General features: G+C 35.8%; 2 protein-coding genes across 3 annotated transcripts in view; one reads left to right on the top strand and one right to left on the bottom strand.

Annotated features, from left to right (window-relative positions):
* LOC126922566 (neuropeptide CCHamide-1 receptor-like) overlaps positions 1 to 20,177 on the top strand; it is a 189,286-nt gene that overhangs the window by 112,623 nt on the left and 56,486 nt on the right. The window lies entirely within an intron of this gene.
* Positions 5,396 to 11,067, bottom strand: LOC126922777 (neuropeptide CCHamide-1 receptor-like). Its single transcript, XM_050735638.1, has 6 exons — positions 10,849 to 11,067; positions 8,508 to 8,656; positions 7,496 to 7,695; positions 7,221 to 7,399; positions 6,232 to 6,446; positions 5,396 to 5,462 (listed from the first exon to the last, which is right to left on the bottom strand). The coding sequence occupies exons 1-6, from the start codon at positions 11,065 to 11,067 to the stop codon at positions 5,396 to 5,398; spliced, it is 1,029 nt and encodes a 342-aa protein (XP_050591595.1).

The following is a 20,177-nucleotide window of genomic DNA, read 5'->3' on the forward strand; positions in this document are numbered from 1 at the left end:
GAAAGATACTATATCGTAGCGTTATATAAAGTTTGACTATAAAACGGACCTGATATCATTGTTAACAAGGAAATAACGAATATTGTATTTTTCGAGTGTGTATGAGTGTTCGAACGATAGATGTATATTTCTAGGCACAAAATTAGCGGTATACTGTGCTACGGTCTCATTAAGAAATGTCAAACATTCGAGCAAAGTATTTTTCTCTACGAAGGAAAGCGCGAGAAATAATCAACAGAGGCGATTAAGAAAGAAAAAAAATCGATATCGAATGGTGCCTTCTTCTGTCGATATACTGTTACGTTTCACTTAGAGTTATATTCTATCTCGTGGACCGCATAAATATGCATAATATTTTATTAGGCATCACGTGGAAATCTCCGAGCAATCCATTTATCCAGAACAAGCTCGAGGATTCGCAAAATGTGAATAGAATAAAAAATAAATAAGCCTTACGGAACTAATTTATTCTGAGATGAACTAAGTATGGCAGGGGGCAAATTAATTTTCTATACAAGTATACAAATGGCATAAGTTATCTAGTCCATTCATTGCTGAACATTCTGGCGTTCTTTCTTTTCTCTTTTGCTATGCGGGAATCGACATAAAAAATTATACAGCGTTCTAAATGTTAAGTCGTATTAATACCTTTTAAACTCCTTTGTTTGTTTGTTTCTTAATTGTATATTGTATTTTCGAGCTATCGCGGGGAGACGCGGTCGTTAGAATACGCGTCAACGGGAATCGTAAATTCCCGTTACGATTAGAATAATCAACACCACGAATAGTTCGATCCCCGTATTTCGGTTAGGACAATCGGGGTAGTTGTTGCGGTATAACACTGGGAGTCACAGAGTTATAATAATGTATATTTCCAACACTTTATACAATCACACAAAGTAGTAACGCCGTTGATTAAGATACAGATAACGAAAAGAAGGATTATTCTTAGATGAGAGAAGAAGAGCTATAGGAGCTCTAGGCTCTTGAGAGCTGTAGGAGCTGTCGGACTTCTGGATACTGTGAGAGCGGTAGGAGACTCTAGGCCGTGTAGGCCTAACATAACTTCCGCAATTAACATTCAATGACTCGTGTATATGACTAGAATGATTCAATAGAAACAGGTACAGCTTTGAATAAGTTTGACTAGATAAAAAGTGATTATCAAGTAAACTGCGAACATGCATTTGTGAGAAACTTATGAACGTACGTAATATGCAAAAATATATAAAGTACGCAAAATAGAGTAGTCGTTAGAATATTTAGTAAAGCAAGTTTCTGCTTAGGTTGCATTCCTTCAGCAGTATCCATAAAAATATGAATTTGAATAAATATTCGCAGTTTACTATTCAAGACCCTGATGGAAGCTTAGACAAAGTCTTAACCACAAATCTTAAAAAATCAGCAAAAGTACAAATATTTCATAAAGTTTCACCATTGTTTCAATGTGAAACGACGAGATTCAATAAAATCCCGTCAGTATCCATTTTAAATGCCCGACCTCATCAATTTGGCAGTATAATCTCTTTGTTTACTCGCCAAATGGAGGTCCAAGCTTCTCAGCATTCTGTCTTGAATCTCTGAGGCACGAAAACTGTTACATATCGATTCCGGTTTGTAAACCAATTTTAAAGAATTATTATTTTCTATGATAGTAACAAAAAATCAAAATCAGTAAAAATATCGATTTCTACGTCCATTATGTTTTGATTCTATACTTTGTACGGTTCTGCCTTCTTTACATTACAAAAACAATATTTAAAAAATTGTTTGCTAATATCATAACTACATCACAAGATATTTGTTTGTTTCATTATTGTAGTATCGGAAAAAAGGACAGGATTAGGATAATTTAGATTTGTAAAATTCTCCTAATACTATTTATTTAAGATAAATAAAAATAACAGAGATTAATTGGACAGAGAACGATAAATGTTCAACTTGAACTAAAACACAAAAGTCTTATTCCACTCAAATCACTCTCGCGTCTCTTTGTCTTTTCTCGTCCCATCGAACACGTGTTCCGAAACCCCCGTGGCCAGAGTCACGCAGGCTCTTTCCACAAAACTATCCACTTGAAAGGACCGTCGACACATTGATGTACTCGACGGCGCCGCGGCTCTCGCCACTTTGTATACGGTTCGGCCGATATCTTAGGCCTTTTGCCCACGATACTACATTATTTTCTTTCACTTGTACTTAATATGAAAATTCTTCTGAATATCACTTTTATAACATGCAGCGAAAAATGATCGGAAACTTCTTCAAAGAATAAAATTCTTTTTACGATGTTTTTCAATACATGAGAGAAAATGGATTGAATCATTATAAATCTAATGCTTTACGTTATAAATTAGCTTGCAAGGAAGCTAAATAGAATATCAAGACAGTTTTCAAAAAACAGATACGAGATACTTGGGTTCCGGAGACGTTTCAAATTTCTGAGGAGCATAGGAAATTAATGATCATGGCAAAGAGGCCTCATAAAGAGACCAGAGAAGATGCTGGAAAAATCGAATAATAAATTTATAAATTAATGTTACCGAGATCGCTGGTATAGTCCGTTGTGTACGTTCCCTCTTTGATCTCTCGTTGCAGTTCCAAGATTCTGGCCAGCGCCAACTGCAGATACTCTCTGGCATTCGGCTCCTGTATAAACACCACATGAGTATACACGCTCTTAAGTACTTAGTTTATATCTTACAATTTGCAGAATCGATAATTCTCTCATAATCGACATTCGCGCCGCACTCATGGAATTTACCTTCATCGGTTTGGCCTTCTTGCTGTCGTTGTTTCCATCTGCCAAGCACGGAGCCTGTATCGTACGAATAGAACACAATTAAAAATTAAACGTGTACACAAAAATCCTTTTTCTCGAACCACTTACCGACGAATATCTTTTCATTCTTACTGAGACACAACAAAACCACGAAACAACTTCACCATCGATCCGCTAACGACCTTTTACGAACGACTTCACGCGATAACACTTTCTTTGTGGCAGAGAATTAACGGTAGTCAAAAATAAATTCCTGATCTCGGTCTTAAGCTTCTGTAGCTTTCCTCTTCCTCCCTGGATCAGAGATATTTCCCCTTCGCGTTAATGGTTCTTTCGTCCATCCAGATTCTTCTCCTTCCCCCGAAAGACGATTCTTTCCTCTTTCCAGAGTACGGTAGTTAAGAATGTAGGAAGACCGTTGACTGGCGTCGATGGGCATCGACTAACCACGTCCAAATCGTAGCAGTCCCTTGTTGCAGTAGAGACTGCTGCGAGGGTGACGGTTTGCCATGGCTTCACCCTCTCTCCGCTCCCCTTTCAAAACACCTAGAAATGTGCCCCTTGCACTGGGCCACCCCTGCAGATGCGAACCATTGTATCGGGAACCCCTGTTTGTTCGACGCGTGCCCTGTGCCCGATAAAAGCGGTTGGCACGCGCCCCTTACTCGAAACTCACAGCGAATACGTTACGGACATCCCGGAACAGCGGCCATAGAATTGCTGTTTGTTACCCGTTTCACCGAAGATTGCGGGGATAAGACTCTAATAAATCTTGCCCCACTGGTTACTATCGATTCTTACGCAAAATGGAAACAAAACTGTACAATGGAATAAAGAATGGTTTATTCGTGGAAGTTAGGTTGAAAGGACGTGGAAGTGCTGTGTTAACTGGACAGGGTTTTGGTTTGTTAATGTTATGGTAATTGGTCGTTGGCATCTGCATCAGATTTTTAAGTCTTTCGTATTACGTATACATCTGTTCATAAGTATTAGGATACTTGATACAACCTGACCTCAATTCTAAGCTGAATTATTTAGAAAATTCTTTATTTTTATGAAACACATATTGATTGCACACTTTTTGCTGCTAGTGCATGTCTGGTATTCGTATCTTACTTGCAGTCAACGCGGAAAGGAGATATTTGAAATTTCTTAGAAAAATACCTTTCTCGATAATTTCCACGTAAAGTTCCAACACGTGGCTTACCGTGCTTCTTTCAGGATTACGCATCGTTATCGATCACAGCATCATTTCATTTCCATTTTGCACGTTGCACAGAAATTTTTCTCGAGTTCTTCCTATTTTTGCCTTCCAAAACCAGCCTTCACCTGTTCCGAGTAAAACACGAGCTCTCGAAACGACAGGAACGTTTATTTTCTTCGTAAGGTCACTACTACACGAGCGTTGTAATAAATTTTTCAAATTCACGGACACTGTCAACACTCTACATGTTAACATGATTTAATCATACCCAATTACTAGTAGGTTGTTCAGAAAGTTTTGTAGTTTTGTTATTATGAACTTCTATCGAATAATGAACAAATACTGTTTTAAGTTGGCTACTAAAGAGAATCGAAGAGAAACATAGAAAACAATTAATTAAATAATAATAAAACAATTTCCTTTTCCCAGTGAGACTAGTAACTAGTATATTTCCCAGTGAATATAGTAACTCGAATAGCTAAGCATTAGGCGATATTTGGCACAGTCCGCGCAATGCTCGGTCATTTTTTCGAACGATCCAGAAAGCCAACTTAACACACAGCACGGTACGTCTAGTGGGAATAACAAACCCGAGTCCAATTTTTATTCACAGAAACACAGAAAGATTATGGTACAAGTCAGTTGGCTACAAGTTATGTCCGGGCATTTATATATTCCAACCTTGCATCGATTCACTTGGAAACGATTCCGTCCTTGCGTGGCCTAATTACAGTTATAATAGGGGTATCGAGAAGACGTCCAGACGTTATCTGAACGACGAGAACATCTATAACTTACGGAAACGCGACGGCCAATAGACGTGCGAGGCTAAATCCTGTTAACAAGGGTACACGTCAAACAGAAATTCTCGATTAACAAGCGAAGGGGGCAAGGTCGTCAGACAGAACACAATTAATGCACACAGTCCCTTCTAACGCCGTCTCTAATTAAATTTCACCACGCGATTCAGTAACGTCGGGATCCTCTCTTCTCTTACATGCGTTGTTCAATTTGCCCCGATACAATCCGTCCAAGGACCAGAACCGGTCCTTCTTGATACAGAACTGTGATAACTAATTATATTACACTATTATTACACTATTATTATATATATTACACTATATATTACACTATATATTATATTATATTATATATTACACTATATATATATATATATATATATATATATTACACTATATATTACACTATTATTTTACATCGAAGACAATTAATGATGTTGAAAATTCTTAAGTTAAAAGCTGAAGGTATACTTTACATCAAAAAAAAAAATTATCACGATTGCACATATAGATTTACAAATATTTATAGTTACAATGAAGAATTTGACACATGTATTCATTATCTCTAGTAATTCAATCATAATTGATCATTAAACATAATTGAAACATTCAACATAGATCTACTCTACTTGGGAATGGTTCTTGATTTTTAACAAAATATTCGCTGTGTTGACATCTAGGGATTGTTTTAAAAAATGAATTACGATCTAGAGTCTTAGGTCGGTCTTGTGTCTTCGGTACTTTTTAACTCGCGAGGAACGGTCGCGTTCAGTTCCTGTGTGTTTCTCCGGGACGTCGAGCTGAAGCTGGTTTCCTTGAATTTCCTTCGCCTAACCATTCGTTTCCTTTGTGAAAATTTCATTCGTCGATTACCATCGCTGCTCGTTCCTGCTTGACAGACGCTTGACTTCCTCTTCTTCAGAAAACAACAAAGATATCTGTTGAATCTGTAAGCAAAACGTTGTTCATCGATCAGTACGAAACTTTATATTCAGATATGAAAAGCTTTCTGTTTGTTTTTCAATTGTTTGTTTGCTTTTTTGAGTTTTCGGTTTACAAACCTGTTTGTTTACAGACGTGTACTCGTTTATACTGCTTTGTTGTTTCTTTGGTCAGTTATGATGTAGAGGTAGTGAAATGAGTATGGATATGTTATCATTTCATGCAACATGTAGTACAGAATGTAATATAATAATTAGAATGCTGATATTTATGCATTTCAAAATATTTAAATAACATGGAAAAAGATAGAAGGGGAGTGGAACAAAATTCTGTTTAGGTTCCATTTTTCTAATCGTGTTCGTAAGAACATAAATTTGCATAAACATTTCCATTCTATATATAGTATTTTAAGGAGAATGTGTGCTTCGACTTGTTATTTCGTTTTACTATGTTTTAGGTTTAATAGCTGACATTTGATAGGTCGCTTATCTTGTCATACTCACCTCACGCGAAATGTTGTGCTGGCAAAATATAGAACCAAAGGATTGACGCAGCTGTTGATGAAGGTCATGACAAAACCAATAATCCTGAAGATATGCCAATATTTATTGTAGTCATTCAGCGTTGATGCGAAAAAGTGAAACCAAATCATAAAGATGTGATACGGCAGGAAGCAGATGAAGAAGATTAGGACGATGGAGATCACCATTTTTCCAACCTGTTGATCACAGAGAACGAAAGATACGTATTAAACTGGGACAACTAACTTGGTACTTGGTCTAATTAGTTAAAATTTAATTATTAGAAACCTAGATTAGAATATTTTTTAGTAAGACAATAAAAAATCTGAGATAAACAGTTAAATGTAGATTAGGCATTACAGTATTACTTCTTAAATTCTAGAATATACAGAAGATTTTCTCTTCCTCTCTCTTTTCCATCATCTTACGTGTAGAACAGACAAAGATTTGACATGACAACTAGCGCTTGTCAGCAAGTTTTACGATATGTCCGTTTAAAAATATTGTAGTATCGTGGGCAAAAGGCCTAAGATATCGGCTGAACCGTGTACAAAGTGGCGAGAACCGTGGCGCCTTTCAAGTGGATAGTTTTGTGGAAAGAGCCTGCGTGACCCTGGCCACGGGGTTTCGGGACACGTGTTCGATGGGACGAGAAAAGACAAAGAGACGCTAAGGGTAGTGTTAGTTGAGACGCCAGCGAGAACGAATGCAAAAGGAGTGCAGTAAAATTTACATCACAGTCTAAGTAACAATTTATTAGAATTTAAATTTATTTGCAAGTTGACTGCATATATAAGCAGTGTAATTTCATAAAAATATCATACAGGTAGCAATTTCAATTTCTCTGTTCTACACCTTTTCACTGGTATACCTGTATACCAAATATTTGTATACCAAATATAGAACTTTTGTGTCAAAATTAGATTTACTTGAAAATTGTATAATTTCATAATAATATCGATTCACTCTACCTTTCTGCGTGATCGAATTTGCTCCAGCCGCTGCATTGGAGATAATTCGCAGGGCATATTTCTGGTGGATAGTTGAAGATGTCGAACAATTTGAAAATAAAATACTGATATGATGAGTAGAGGAATGATGTAATAAGCCAGGAACTTGAACAGCACCACCCCTCTCCTATAGCTTGCCCCTGCGTTTCAGAACGAGAAATAAATTAATACGACTTCGTGGGTGTGAAATGAAAACACGGAGAAATGTCCAATATTTCAGCGTGTGAGATACTCACCCAATTCCACGGGGAAAGGGTTACAGATGTGGATGCTGGAGTTAGTTGTTATGTCGATGTCCATCACGTCAGAGAAGAGAGCAGCAGGCATCGACAAAACAATCGCCAGCACCCAAATAAGGCAAGCTATTAGTAGCGCCAATGGTACTGCTTTCATCCCGGCTACATGGCGCCGAAGAGGATTTACAACCGCGTAGTACCTACGATGCAACACGAGCATATCTTTCTTTTATTTGTAAATCAATTTTTATTGAAACCTTAACCCTGAAATACTATAGAACGGAGTAATTTATACCCCACTTAAATGTTTCATTTACAGATGGCTGTTGTGCGTGTATTTATTACTGTTGAGAAATGGTTGTTATTTATACGTTCCGAGCTGTCTCGTGCAACAAATGTACCAACTGTAATATTAATATGTTGGCAAGATAGAAATCTTAGATTATATATAGATTTCTGTTTTACAATTTATTTATTATTTTATTTTATTTGCTTTATTACTAAATTTATTACTATTGGACAAGGGTGTTTAACGCCTTCTGTTTTATTAAACGTCACTAACGATACTAATTCAAATATGCAGATAGATCCTGATAATTATTTGACATGGAAGAAATCAAAATTATTTAGCAACGTATCGTTTGTTGGAAATAAGCGTTGTGTTAATAAAATGATATGTAATTTTCAATATAGCGTTAATTGGATTGTTTATAAATGCAGTATTGCAGGGTTAAGATTAAATGATGTCTGATTAAATGAATTCTTCAGTTATACTTTATTTTAACGTTGAACTTTCTTATTAATGTAAATTAATTGATTTTCTTAATTAATAACGAAATTAATTAATAACGATTAATAGCGAAAAGGAAATTGGACGTTTGAGATTTCATTTCGATTACTGATTAAAGAGTCGATTGGTCCATTAATGGGGCGGAACTTCACTAAAGTTAGGACGACCAGCCTATCCCTGAGACAACAATTTCCTCAACCGTAACTGGGTTTGACAACTTACCTCTCGGCTGATAACGCGGTCAGAGTGAAAACTGAGACACCGACTGAAATATCCTTGACGCACTCCGATAATTTGCAAACTGTCTGTCCCCACGGCCATGAATCGAATGTGAATATAACAGACGTGAGTGGTACACTCGTTAGGATCACCTGAAATAAACGAAAATTAAAATTAAAAATATACACGTGTATTTTATTGTATTGTATTTCCACGGTCAATTGTACTCGTGTTATTCAATCTACCCTTTATCGAAATTTTATTCGAATATTTTTCTGTACTTTTGCGAAATTTAATTGAATTCTACGAATATATGGGAAACGTTTTAAAATCTGTTTCGTTGAAAACCCTTTATCGAAATTTTATTTGAATATTTTTCTGTAATTTTGCGAAATTTGATTGAATTCTACGAATATATGGGAAACGTTTGAAAATCTGTTTCGTTGAAAACGACGCCTTCGACATTTCGATAGGTGAGAGCGATAAAATAAACAATACTTGATATTATATTTGTACGGCATCGAGCATATAGTAAAATTATTAGGAAAACATTTATCAGGATTCATTGTTATCGAGAAAATTAAAATAAAAATAATCCGCGATTATGATACAGAAAAATCTATTAAAAATATTCGTGATGAATTCACATCCCACGTCCTTTTAACATACTGTGTAACGTTCACTCAATTTGCGAAAAAAAGATTCCCTCATTAACTCGCTAAATTTCGTCTGAAATACGGACGTCTCTGATGAATTTCGAGATAAAAGGGGGATATTAACAGGAACGTTTTGTATTGAATATTATAATAAAAAATGTAGATTAAGCGAATTTTCTGCAATTTCATGCGGGATGTAGAAATTTCGTCGTATGATCGAACACTCAATTATGCTGTTGCACTTTTTTCTCAGTGTTAATCGTGAAATACACATTTTCTTTTTGTTTAAGCATGATCGTTCGAACACTATAATCGAGAAAATATTTATTTATGATTTTCACAGATGATATCGTATGGATCGCATTAATCTTTGATTATTCTCCGTCCGGCTATAAATTGTCCATGGATCAAGATGTATAGCTACATATATCATAAAGTAAGCTCGATATCCACGAAAATAAGCGCGTTTATAATCGAACTCGCTATTGGTCCACGATTACGTGTCCAGAACAACGGAATTTTAACGTCTGATTCAAGGTCTCATATAGCATGTGCTTCTTTTAGAAATTATTTATGAAAATATTTGAATATTTCTAGAGATTTTTATGAACGTATTACGTGTGTGATAGAAAAAATTTTGAAATTTCGTTACTAGACTATTATGATCATATTGATAATATATGTAACAAACTAAAGAACATGTATAGAAGTTACAAGATATTTATTTCAAGCATACAATTCACAGAAATCGCTATATCATATAAAAATATATTGTATTATACAAGAATAATTATACATTTCTAGGAGACTTAAATTCTTCTATATTATATGTGATAATAAAGAGTAATGTCTGCGTATTTGTACGATATAATACATTTTATCAATATAACCACGACAGTCGACAATGACAATAAAACTGTCATAATATATATCCAGACAAATTTTCTACGATGGGCCCTCAGATGCTTTCGTGCGTTATCGTACCTAATTACATTCTACGCGAAATCGATGACGGAGAAAGTACCGGATGTTCTGAACTCGCTCGCGACAGATTTATACGCGCGATCCGACAGTCTGAATAAATTCGATATATTGCCGGGATACAAATGACATGGGGTCCTAGCAACATTTTCCGATTGACGGGAAATCGAAATGTAAAAAAAAGGATCCCGACGAAGGAAGGAAAGATTTTTCTCATCTATATTCGGAATATTCATGGCTTGTTAGTTTTTACCATTCCAGCTTTGTCGCAATTTATTTCCAACTTATTGGACATTCATTTTGATTTATTATATATATTTAGACGCGGAATACAATGGGTAGCAGATGGCTTTTTCAAGATGTATGAATCATAACCACAAGAAGTACAATTAAATATTTATCCCTTCCGTGTTAATAAGCTGATGAATCTTTTGATTGTAGCTTGCAAGAATAATAGTAGATTAGTTTAATTCTATCCAGTTAATTATTCATATAGAAATATGTTTTTACAAAATTTATGCTATGAAATTTTGAATACATTTTATATTTTACGAGAGGAAACTTTCGACACGTCTTGTCCATCTGAACGTTTCTCAAACGTGCACGAAATCTTTTTCCATTTTATTCGACGTCAGAGATCCTTTTTTTTAACGTCGGTCTTAAATGATACATTAGAGATAATATATGCACATATTGTCCTTTCTTACCAAAATATCGCCCAGAGCCAACGAAAACATGTAGACAGTGGATGTATTTCTTGCAGTGGAATCCGCACCCAACGTAATCATCATCATTCCATTTCCAAATACACCCACTATCAGGATTATTAAGAATAATCCTGATACAATGTACGTTTCTGGGCGATGCATGTATGGAACGAAAACACTCTCCTGGACCAAATTCGTCACATTCGAATTCATGGCCATCTGTAAAAGAATAAATCCACGTCTATGCGTTATGTATTTTATTTTCATTTTCAAACGTTGTATAAATAAATAAGTCTCTTTTATATTTATCATTCAAAATATTTTAGTTGGAAATGGAAAGGAATAAGCCTTGCGCTATAGTGTGATTTTTCATTTTCCGATACGCCGTTCCTTTTGTCCCATGCAAAACCCACGCGTCCATATCTGGATGCTCGATAACGAATCGCGGCACAATAAAAACTAATCAGATCGATCGCTTTGCTATATGACCTTTCTACCATTTTAAATTGATATAAACTCAACGACAGCGAGAACTTCGAACGCTGCACGGTACGGCATTTAGATGAGGATTTAGGACAAAAATCAGAATTTGCTGGCCGCGTTCGCACGCTTGCGGGCTACGTTTGCACGTTTGCAGGCCACTTTCTCAGGTTCTACAGTGCGGCGTTTGAATGAGGATTCGGGACAAACATTTTAAAAATATATATAATATGCAGTTTTCCAGAAACTTAATATCAGGGAATTCGATGTGAATAAAAGTCTGTTTACCAAATATCCCTTAGTATTTTCCCTACTTCCTGGTTCCGTTCAAATATTATAATTATTTATTGTTTTTGTCTAGTCCCTTTTCCTAAATTAAAAAAAATAAGATTTTTTGTCAGATATTATAAACATCTAGTAAAGAACAGAGTTTTTATGTAAAAAATTTTGTTGAGACAAGTGTGGTAAAGAATCAGCCTGCGTGACGCTGTTGAGAACTGTTCGACTCGAAAATGCTCGTCGATGCTATTTCGAAACTTCATATTCTGACGAGAAATCAATACAAAAGTAATTAGAATAGAAGCTACTATAATAGAAGATACAAATTGTTTAGAAAGTCAATTTTCCATGGAAAAAGGTTACTATTGTTGACATGTATAGCAGCAGTCCTCAACTACCTAATGGTGAAATGAACGAATGGTTCAATATAAAAATTTACAGCTGGAAAGATAATTCCAGATTGACTATCATAATGTAAGGGTTTATAATGTAAAGTAGCAGCATTCAAAAGAACAAATAATTCTGAAGGCAAGCTGAATACGTAATTCCAATTTCTAAAAGTTTTTTCAGTTTCGTACCAATATAGACGACTGTTATCGAACAAATTTTTCAGAAGTCGAACAATGAAAGTTGATAGAGTTGGTCAGTTTAATTTCCACGTGAATCGAATGTGTAATAGATGTCCTGATACTAATCGAATACTAACGATATCGCTTTAACGATACTTGAAAAGGAGTTCTAGCTCTTCTAATGAAGTAAAACGCAGATACACACGAATTAATGAAATCTCGTTCTACATCGTTTGATTTCCAAAGGAATTTCTTATCTTCTTAGGAAACAGTGTTTTATACGTAGTAACGATACCATCGATGAACGTATGTGTAAATTTCACGAGCTGAGTCGCGTATCTTGCACGATCGTATTCTTCGAAACTTTATGGCTCCCCATAACGATTCTCCCGTCTGTGAAACTACGTATTGTCTTGCTTCGTTACCGGCGAAGTTAAACTAAAAGTGGTGTCGAAGTGATATTTCACGGAGTTGATAAATAAGAGAAATGGAACGAAATCGACTGCGTTCGAAAGAAATTGCACCATCTGAGTTTAATTTATCCACGTCGCAGAAGCGCTGAAACCTCGTTATTTCACAAACATTTCCAACGATTTCATCACGCTTTCGTGATTTCGTGACTGGTAATATATTCCTTTCGATTCCCTGTTTGTCGAATTTTACGAAGATCTCTGCAGCTTCAGCGCGATGTTCTATGTCCCATGAATCAGACTAGATTTACGCCTGAACTTCGTGAACGAGTTTGAAGCGAATACAACGTGTGACGAGTTTCGTGCCATGCGTTAAAAGAGTCCAACTTAGTTTTCAAACAGTCAGTGAAACGTAAAGCAACCCTGGCCATGGTATAAAAGGATATACAGGGTGTTAAAGCTGTGGACGATATTTATAGGATTTTATATATTACATGTCAAACGTGAAGGTAATGAAAAAACGCTTATATAGAAAAATATTATTCGAGGCTTATTTTTTAATATACATAGTTGGTTAACGAATTATTTTCGAAATAAATATTTATCCAGGATAGTTATTCGAAAATCATTTTAAATTCACCGATAGCTGCATAGATCGATGAATCAGCTGATGAAACTTTCTCTTCATTCTATTCACATCTCGCGTTTCTCATTTTGAGTCAAATAGAAATTAAATATATAACAATGGAAATTCTATCGTCGTTTATTTTCTCAGGAACAAGGGACGTAAAGTTGGAGTAAAATAAAGAGAAAAAGCCGTAATTCATAAATTTTTACCGCAAAATTAAATTGTTTATGAATTGAAAAATAAGCTGTAAATCTTTTTGTGTATGAATATTTTGACCTGTTGAATGATACACTATAAATGTCGCCCACTTTTCCTCATCATCTTGTTACAAGTATCGTGTTAAAGATGTAGTCCTCAAAGTGTTTTTTTAATCGTCTACAATCCCAGATGAAAGGAGAACTATCGTATTACGTTCTCTTAGAGCAATTGAAAAATAACTCTCATACTTGCGATCGAAACATTCAATCTGCTAGTTTCAGACCCGTTAATGGCACCAGTACCATGCCCTCGACATTCGGAATATGGTAGGGTGAAATTGAATTGCGGTTTTGGAATTTCTCGATCGCAAAGAGAAATGATCGTGATAGAAGGAGTATACCTTGTGTCAGACTCTATCAGTTGAAGTAAATTTACGGAAAACAGAATGCCACGGAAATGTGTCAAGTTTGACATAATCCAATCACATAGACTATTAGAAATATTATAATTATTAAAAATGTAACTCCCTCCGATAATGCACTAGTAAAATCATCTTGTTCCGGTATGCAAGCGATACATAATTTTATAAACTATACTATTATCATTATACTATTCTTTGCATAAGTAAAATATACAAAATTTGGCAAATATCGACAGGCATTTAGAAATCGCCCTACTACTATAGCTCGCACACGGAATTAAAAGGATTGTCATTGCATTCATAGTTGCAGTAGTATTTGCAATAATTGATATTAATGACGTTATGCGAATATTATCCGCCTTGTCGCTGAAAGTGATTATTCGAAATTGCTTCGGACTGAAATGCCGTGAATTCGTTGCGACAGAGAGTAACAGGTGTCATGTTGTAAATATAACGCAGCGGGACGCGACTAAATGTAATTTTTTAATAACGACAATCCTGGTCGTACTCGCGACGAGCGAAATGGCGATTGCGATGCGCAGATTTAACGTTGTAAAAATACGTCTGTCATATACATATTCTATGGTGTGCCACGATCAACGGACTGAAACCGATTGCCGATGAAGTATGGCCGAAAAATGGACGATGTATGTATAACTACGTTTCAACGATCTATTCTAATGGGCCACGCAAATTCATTCACGTTCAAATTCGACCAGTCGTGCGAAAAACGCGATTTTATTCTTTTATTCTTAAAGGCGATAATCTGGTTTCATGTATAGAATCAATACACAATAAAAGCAGCTGATATTACGATATTGATTTATCGTTTTCACGAGTGTTGGATTCTCTGTACCTGTTATAGGAAATTTGCCCAGTTTGATATTATACACGGATATACGATACAGAAAAATTAATAAACTAACTCGATAGTATTTCAATCTTATGTGTATTGAATGATAAATTTGTTTTTTAGCCGATCTGGAACGAATACCTGAATCACGCTCTAAAACCAATTATATTCATACTAACATACTCCACTGTAATTCTGTTTTAGAATAGTAAAAACTTTGGTCGAATATGAGAGATGTGCTTATTTTGGAGGTTCTCTGTGTACAAACATTAGAACACTTTCCAGAAACTAATGGACAAATACCTTAGAACGAGCTAGCTTATTTCTTAGAACGAGCTAATCCGAGTGATAACAACGGTATTAAAATATATCGATTAATTTCAAGTATATTCTACGAGTTAAATAATGACGTTGATTCCTGCTCATACAATTGTTACGTTTCTGTTTTTATTCGTTTTAACAAGACAATGGACAATGCGTTGGAATAAATATTTTTATATTTAATATGAAGGGAAGACATTTCTAACGAAAAAAGATGTATAATTTCAAATAAGATAATCGTATCGACGCAACGTGTATGTATAATGGTAATAACTATATTAAGATAAACCACAAATGAAATATCTTCAAGAGTGTTCTTACGCACCAGCGTATGGGAACATTTTAATCAATAATATACATATGTATGTAGAAACCAATACCTATATAGAAGTTCCAATACATTCATAGCGTTCTGTACTGCAGATGATATTGCAATGGAAACCGAATGGTGGCCCATTAATTTCGGGATAACCAGAAATTGGTATTCGGAAAGTCCAAGCTATGGTTTAGGTTCCATTAATTATTTACTAGTCGGAACTTGTGAGTTTGAAGCGTGCTCTTTTAGAAAAAAGTTCCTGATGTATTGTCGATGTCGTGTTTACGGATGAACTAGCATTAAGTATCGATAGATGAACATACTATTTCCACGTTTGCGATGCGGAGATATTCCACAGCTTGTGTAACTTTAATTAATGTCTCAGCTTCGATTAAACTTTAAAGCGTTTTGAATGGAATATTCACGCAAGTTCGCAAATGTTGTGTCGAATTATAATGATTTGTAGAACCACGCACAGTGTCGCGAGACGTCGTCCTAACGAAGAAGATGAACGATACATCGCCGCGTCGAAGGAAATGGGGGACTGTTAAGAGGTAACCATTACAGGGAAGATCCGATCCGAAATTCACTTTACGTATATTTATCGACCATATTCTCTGTTATATTCTTTTATGAGCTATGGGATCGTTTAACTTCTCCCTAACGATCGTCCCTGTGTCACAGAAATTGCATCGGTGGATCGTTTCCTTGGTGTGTAAAAGCTGAAAATTTTCTGATATGAAAGAGATATTCTCAATACACGTTCGTAATACGTTGGTAATAGGCTCGTAGATAAAATACTACGATACATTCAAGCTATTTGAGGCGAGTAAATGCACGATACACTATAGAAACATAATGGCGCTGGTTTCGTAGTTTTTCAAGGCAGGCTGTTTTCTTTGGTCTATAATTTATGGAATGTTCGCGCGAAGCTTCACAAAGCGGGACTCTAAGGCAAAGTTCGCGTGGCTAAAGGGTTTTCTAAAATGTAAATACCGCTTCCTGGAAGTAGAAGAACATGCGAAACCACTTAGTACACGAGGTAATCTTTTGGGTATAAATTATTAATCCTTAAATGCATAGTGTCATCATTTGATAATACAACTTTTTTCTTAACATAGCAAACATATGCGAGGCATTGTGAACAGAGATAGACTAAAATATATTTCTTCTGAATGTAAGTTTATGAATAAAATTATTATACTACGCATAGTTCGATCCAAGTAACATAAAAATACTGTCAAATTAGTTTATTTCATTTGTACGTTTGATCATCCTATTGTCTTCGTCTCTTGTTACAGTCAAATGTTTTAAAAATTGTGTTATGCAATCAACGAGATAAATAACTGACTATATCTTCGCGATAATCGACCTGCAATTTGCTTATACCTTTCAGACACGTTATAGCCATCTTTGATAACAAAGTACTTTCCCAAGTAAAAAATTAAAAAAAATAAATGGCGTGAATTCAATAATTTTTCTATGATTTTGTGGTTTGATTATATCTAAGGAGAAGAATCAGGGTTTGACAAATCTATTGCGACCATTTCTCTAACTCTTTAGCTACAGAAGTGTTCCACTTCGCATTCTTCCTTCTGGTAACGCGAAAACTCATCACGACGGATATCTTGAGGTACGAAGTTAACGAGAAACTTTATCCACTTTGTGACAATCTCCAGAATATAACTTTTTCAATTAGGTACAGAATTTGAACTTTCAAATCGAAATTTCCGTTCATTAGTTCGTGTACAAATGAACCGAACGGAAAGGAACAAGTGCCGTGCTGATGTTGAAGTTCAGCGTCCTACGAAAGTAATTCGTGAAAGTTGCGAACTGCCGAAGAAGTCGAAAAAGTTCTTAAAGGTTCGTGGATAATCTTAATTTAGTTCTAAAGCGCAAAAAACATTTGGATGCGATTAAAATTTCCGCGTGAATATAAAGGGTGATCGTTAGGAATTGATTTCTGCACGATGTCATAACGAAATTGAGAGAACATATAGAACCAAACCGAGCAAATACACCATTGAAATTGGCAAGCACCTGTCGCGTCGATATCGCGACACGCTTTTATAGGCTTTCCCCTTTCATTAGCTTCCCAAATTGCAATATTCGCGAGATTGGAATCAAATTAGTGTAGTATCGGAAAAAAAGGATAAGATTAGGATAATTTAGATTTGTAAAATTCTCCTAATACTATTTATTAAGATAAATGAAAATAACAGAGATTAATTGGACAGAGAACGATAAATGTTCAACTTGAACTAAAACACAAAAGTCTTATTCCGCTCAAATCACTCTCGCAACTCTATAACTCTAACAACTCGATCTCTCTACAACGCTAGCAACTCTACAACTCTCGTCTTCGGCATCTGCACTCGCACGCTCTCGCTTCTCAACTCATACTGTACGCCTTTTGCATTCGTTCTCGCTGGCGTCTCAACTAACTCTACCCTTAGCGTCTCTTTGTCTTTTCTCGTCCCATCGAACACGTGTCCCGAAACCCCGTGGCCAGGGTCACGCAGGCTCTTTCCACAAAACTGTCCACTCGAAAGGACAGACGACACATTGATGTACTCGACGGCGCCACGGCTCTCGCCACTTTGTATACGGTTCGGCCGATATCTTGGGCCTTTTGCCCACGATACTACATTAGAATTATATCTTCGACGATTATTAGAACGAGCGAAAATTTCTACGGATAGTGATCACAGAATTTGTCAATCAGCTGATAAACGTATTGAGCTAACATGATTTGCAACGGAAACCTTCCGTTTCCATATCAATTTCAAATCTATTTGGCTATGATCGCGCATCCCTCGATTGCCGCATTTTTATGGAAAACTCTGCTTCTCAAATGTACACAGGCGGGTCGAACGATGAACGGACTGTTCCATTATTCTTTCTAATAAAAAATTATTATTTTACTTTTGGAATGGACCATCGAATTCATTTATGAATAAAATTTGTGACCATGATTCTTTGTACACTTTAGAAAATTGTATGTTGACTTCCAACGTATTAAGTAGCACTCAAGTTTTGTTAATAGAATGTTCTCCTCTCGTGTCGTATTCTGGAAGGTGGTTTCATCCCTTGAACTCCAGTTATCGCGACTAACAAGGATGTGCAATTATAAATGTGACTGTTCTTCAAGCCCACAAAGTGCACCCTCGAGTTTCATCCAAGTTTTGTTATTGGGATCGAATGCAAATTTCGAATCTGTCAGATTTTTCTCTGTAAATCAGCTAAAATGTCCGAAGCTATTCTCTCTAGTAACTTGTAATAACTAACCCTTACTCGAATCTCTGCCCTGGGCAATGTTCACTCCATCGATCAGCAACTTCAGTTACCGCTCATCCTCACTAAAATCTTTCCATGGCTCAATGCCTCGTGGGTGCACTTCCAGCTCCAACTGTTTTCTTGGACAGTGTCCACTAGCTACATCGATGACGGAGAATAATCTGTCTCTCTAATCAGTCTCTCTGTAGACGCTGCCGTGTAAACTTGCAATTATTTCCTTGACAAATCACCTTCTGTGAACGACGTCCATTTCCTGGTTATTTAGTGGTTACTTTCACCAAAATTGTCGACCACTTGATCACTGCGAAACTTTCCGGGGGATTCTTAGTAGTTTCACCTACTTTCACAGACAGTGTCTATCCAAGATTGGTAAAATAAACAGACTATCGGGACCTTCTTTGGAAAGTAGAACGATTTTCGCTATCAGAGATGCAGATTCTATCAAGCAAAAGGGAGACACTCCGGAGAAAAGAAATTGACGCTAAAACATAGTTTCGCAATCTAAACGAAGAATGTCGAAAAAGGAATATGCTGGGACTAAAAAAATGTTAAAGGCATTAAGAGAAGTTCTAATAAAATACCAAAAAAAAAAAAAAAAAAAAAAATAACAAACAAAGCAATAAAAAACAAAACTGACACGAAATTCGAAGAATAAGAATAGATCAAGAATATCACCGAATAAAATACGAAAAAAAAGGTAGAAGAAAAGACTGGATGAGAGCACTAAACTGAAGTTTTACTGATAAAGAAACAGGAACACCAAAGAGAGTAGTTCAATCAATAAAAAATAGCCTAACGATGCTAAAGATCAGTAATAAAAAAAGGTATACGAAGGGAGAGACGGAATTGCAGCACGTCTGTACTACCATTCGCGGTATGATAGCCCTGATATAGCGAAAACTTTTTACCTTGTTTTCAATTTAATCAAATTTTCAATCCCACTGAAAATTTTTAATTTCAGTTCATCCCTTAACTCGCACTACCTCGAGATTTTCTCGTTGATGGCTGTATACAGTCAAAAGCGGGGAAAAGCTAACCATTGGCAAAGGTTTATTTTTCGACAGAAAAAATCTCGTTGAGACAATTCTTTTTAATCATTGCAACGCCGAGATTTCCAACGTCATTTTCTGGTAATAAATCCAGCTGATATCAACTACTGGAATCACCGACGTGCACTAACACGTTCGTGATATTCATTTCAAAATAACGCGCGTGTGTTTTATTTTCCCTGAGCATATCATACTTTTTCATAACATCGTCGAACATTCGTCTGTTTACCGACGGAAGCAGGAAAACGAGGAAAAAATACGTAGACGAAAAGAAAAAATCTGTTTTAATAATGAACGACCTATATCTTTATTTGTTGTTGAATAAAAATTAACGCTGCTGTAAACACGGTTATCATGAGATCTACAACTTCACGATCTTATTAAATATACTTCTTTTACGATATAATCGCAAAAACATTTACCGGGATTATGTATTATAATGAATATTGTGTAAATAAGGAAATTGAAATGTATCGAACACAAATTAAAGATATTGAAATATAAGAGT

The sequence above is a fragment of the Bombus affinis genome, chromosome 12 (genome assembly GCF_024516045.1).
Source record: "Bombus affinis isolate iyBomAffi1 chromosome 12, iyBomAffi1.2, whole genome shotgun sequence".
NCBI lineage: Eukaryota > Metazoa > Arthropoda > Insecta > Hymenoptera > Apidae > Bombus > Bombus affinis.

Coding starts and splice junctions, on each gene's coding strand:
- LOC126922777 (XM_050735638.1), bottom strand. CDS start 11,067: ATGGCCATGAATTCGAATGTGACGAATTTGGTCCAGGAGAGTGTTTTC. Junction 8,657..10,848: donor TGGCTCTGGGCGATATTTTG/GTAAGAAAGGAC, acceptor CGTTTATTTCAG/GTGATCCTAACGAGTGTACC. Junction 5,463..6,231: donor AGCACAACATTTCGCGTGAG/GTGAGTATGACA, acceptor AACAATCCCTAG/ATGTCAACACAGCGAATATT.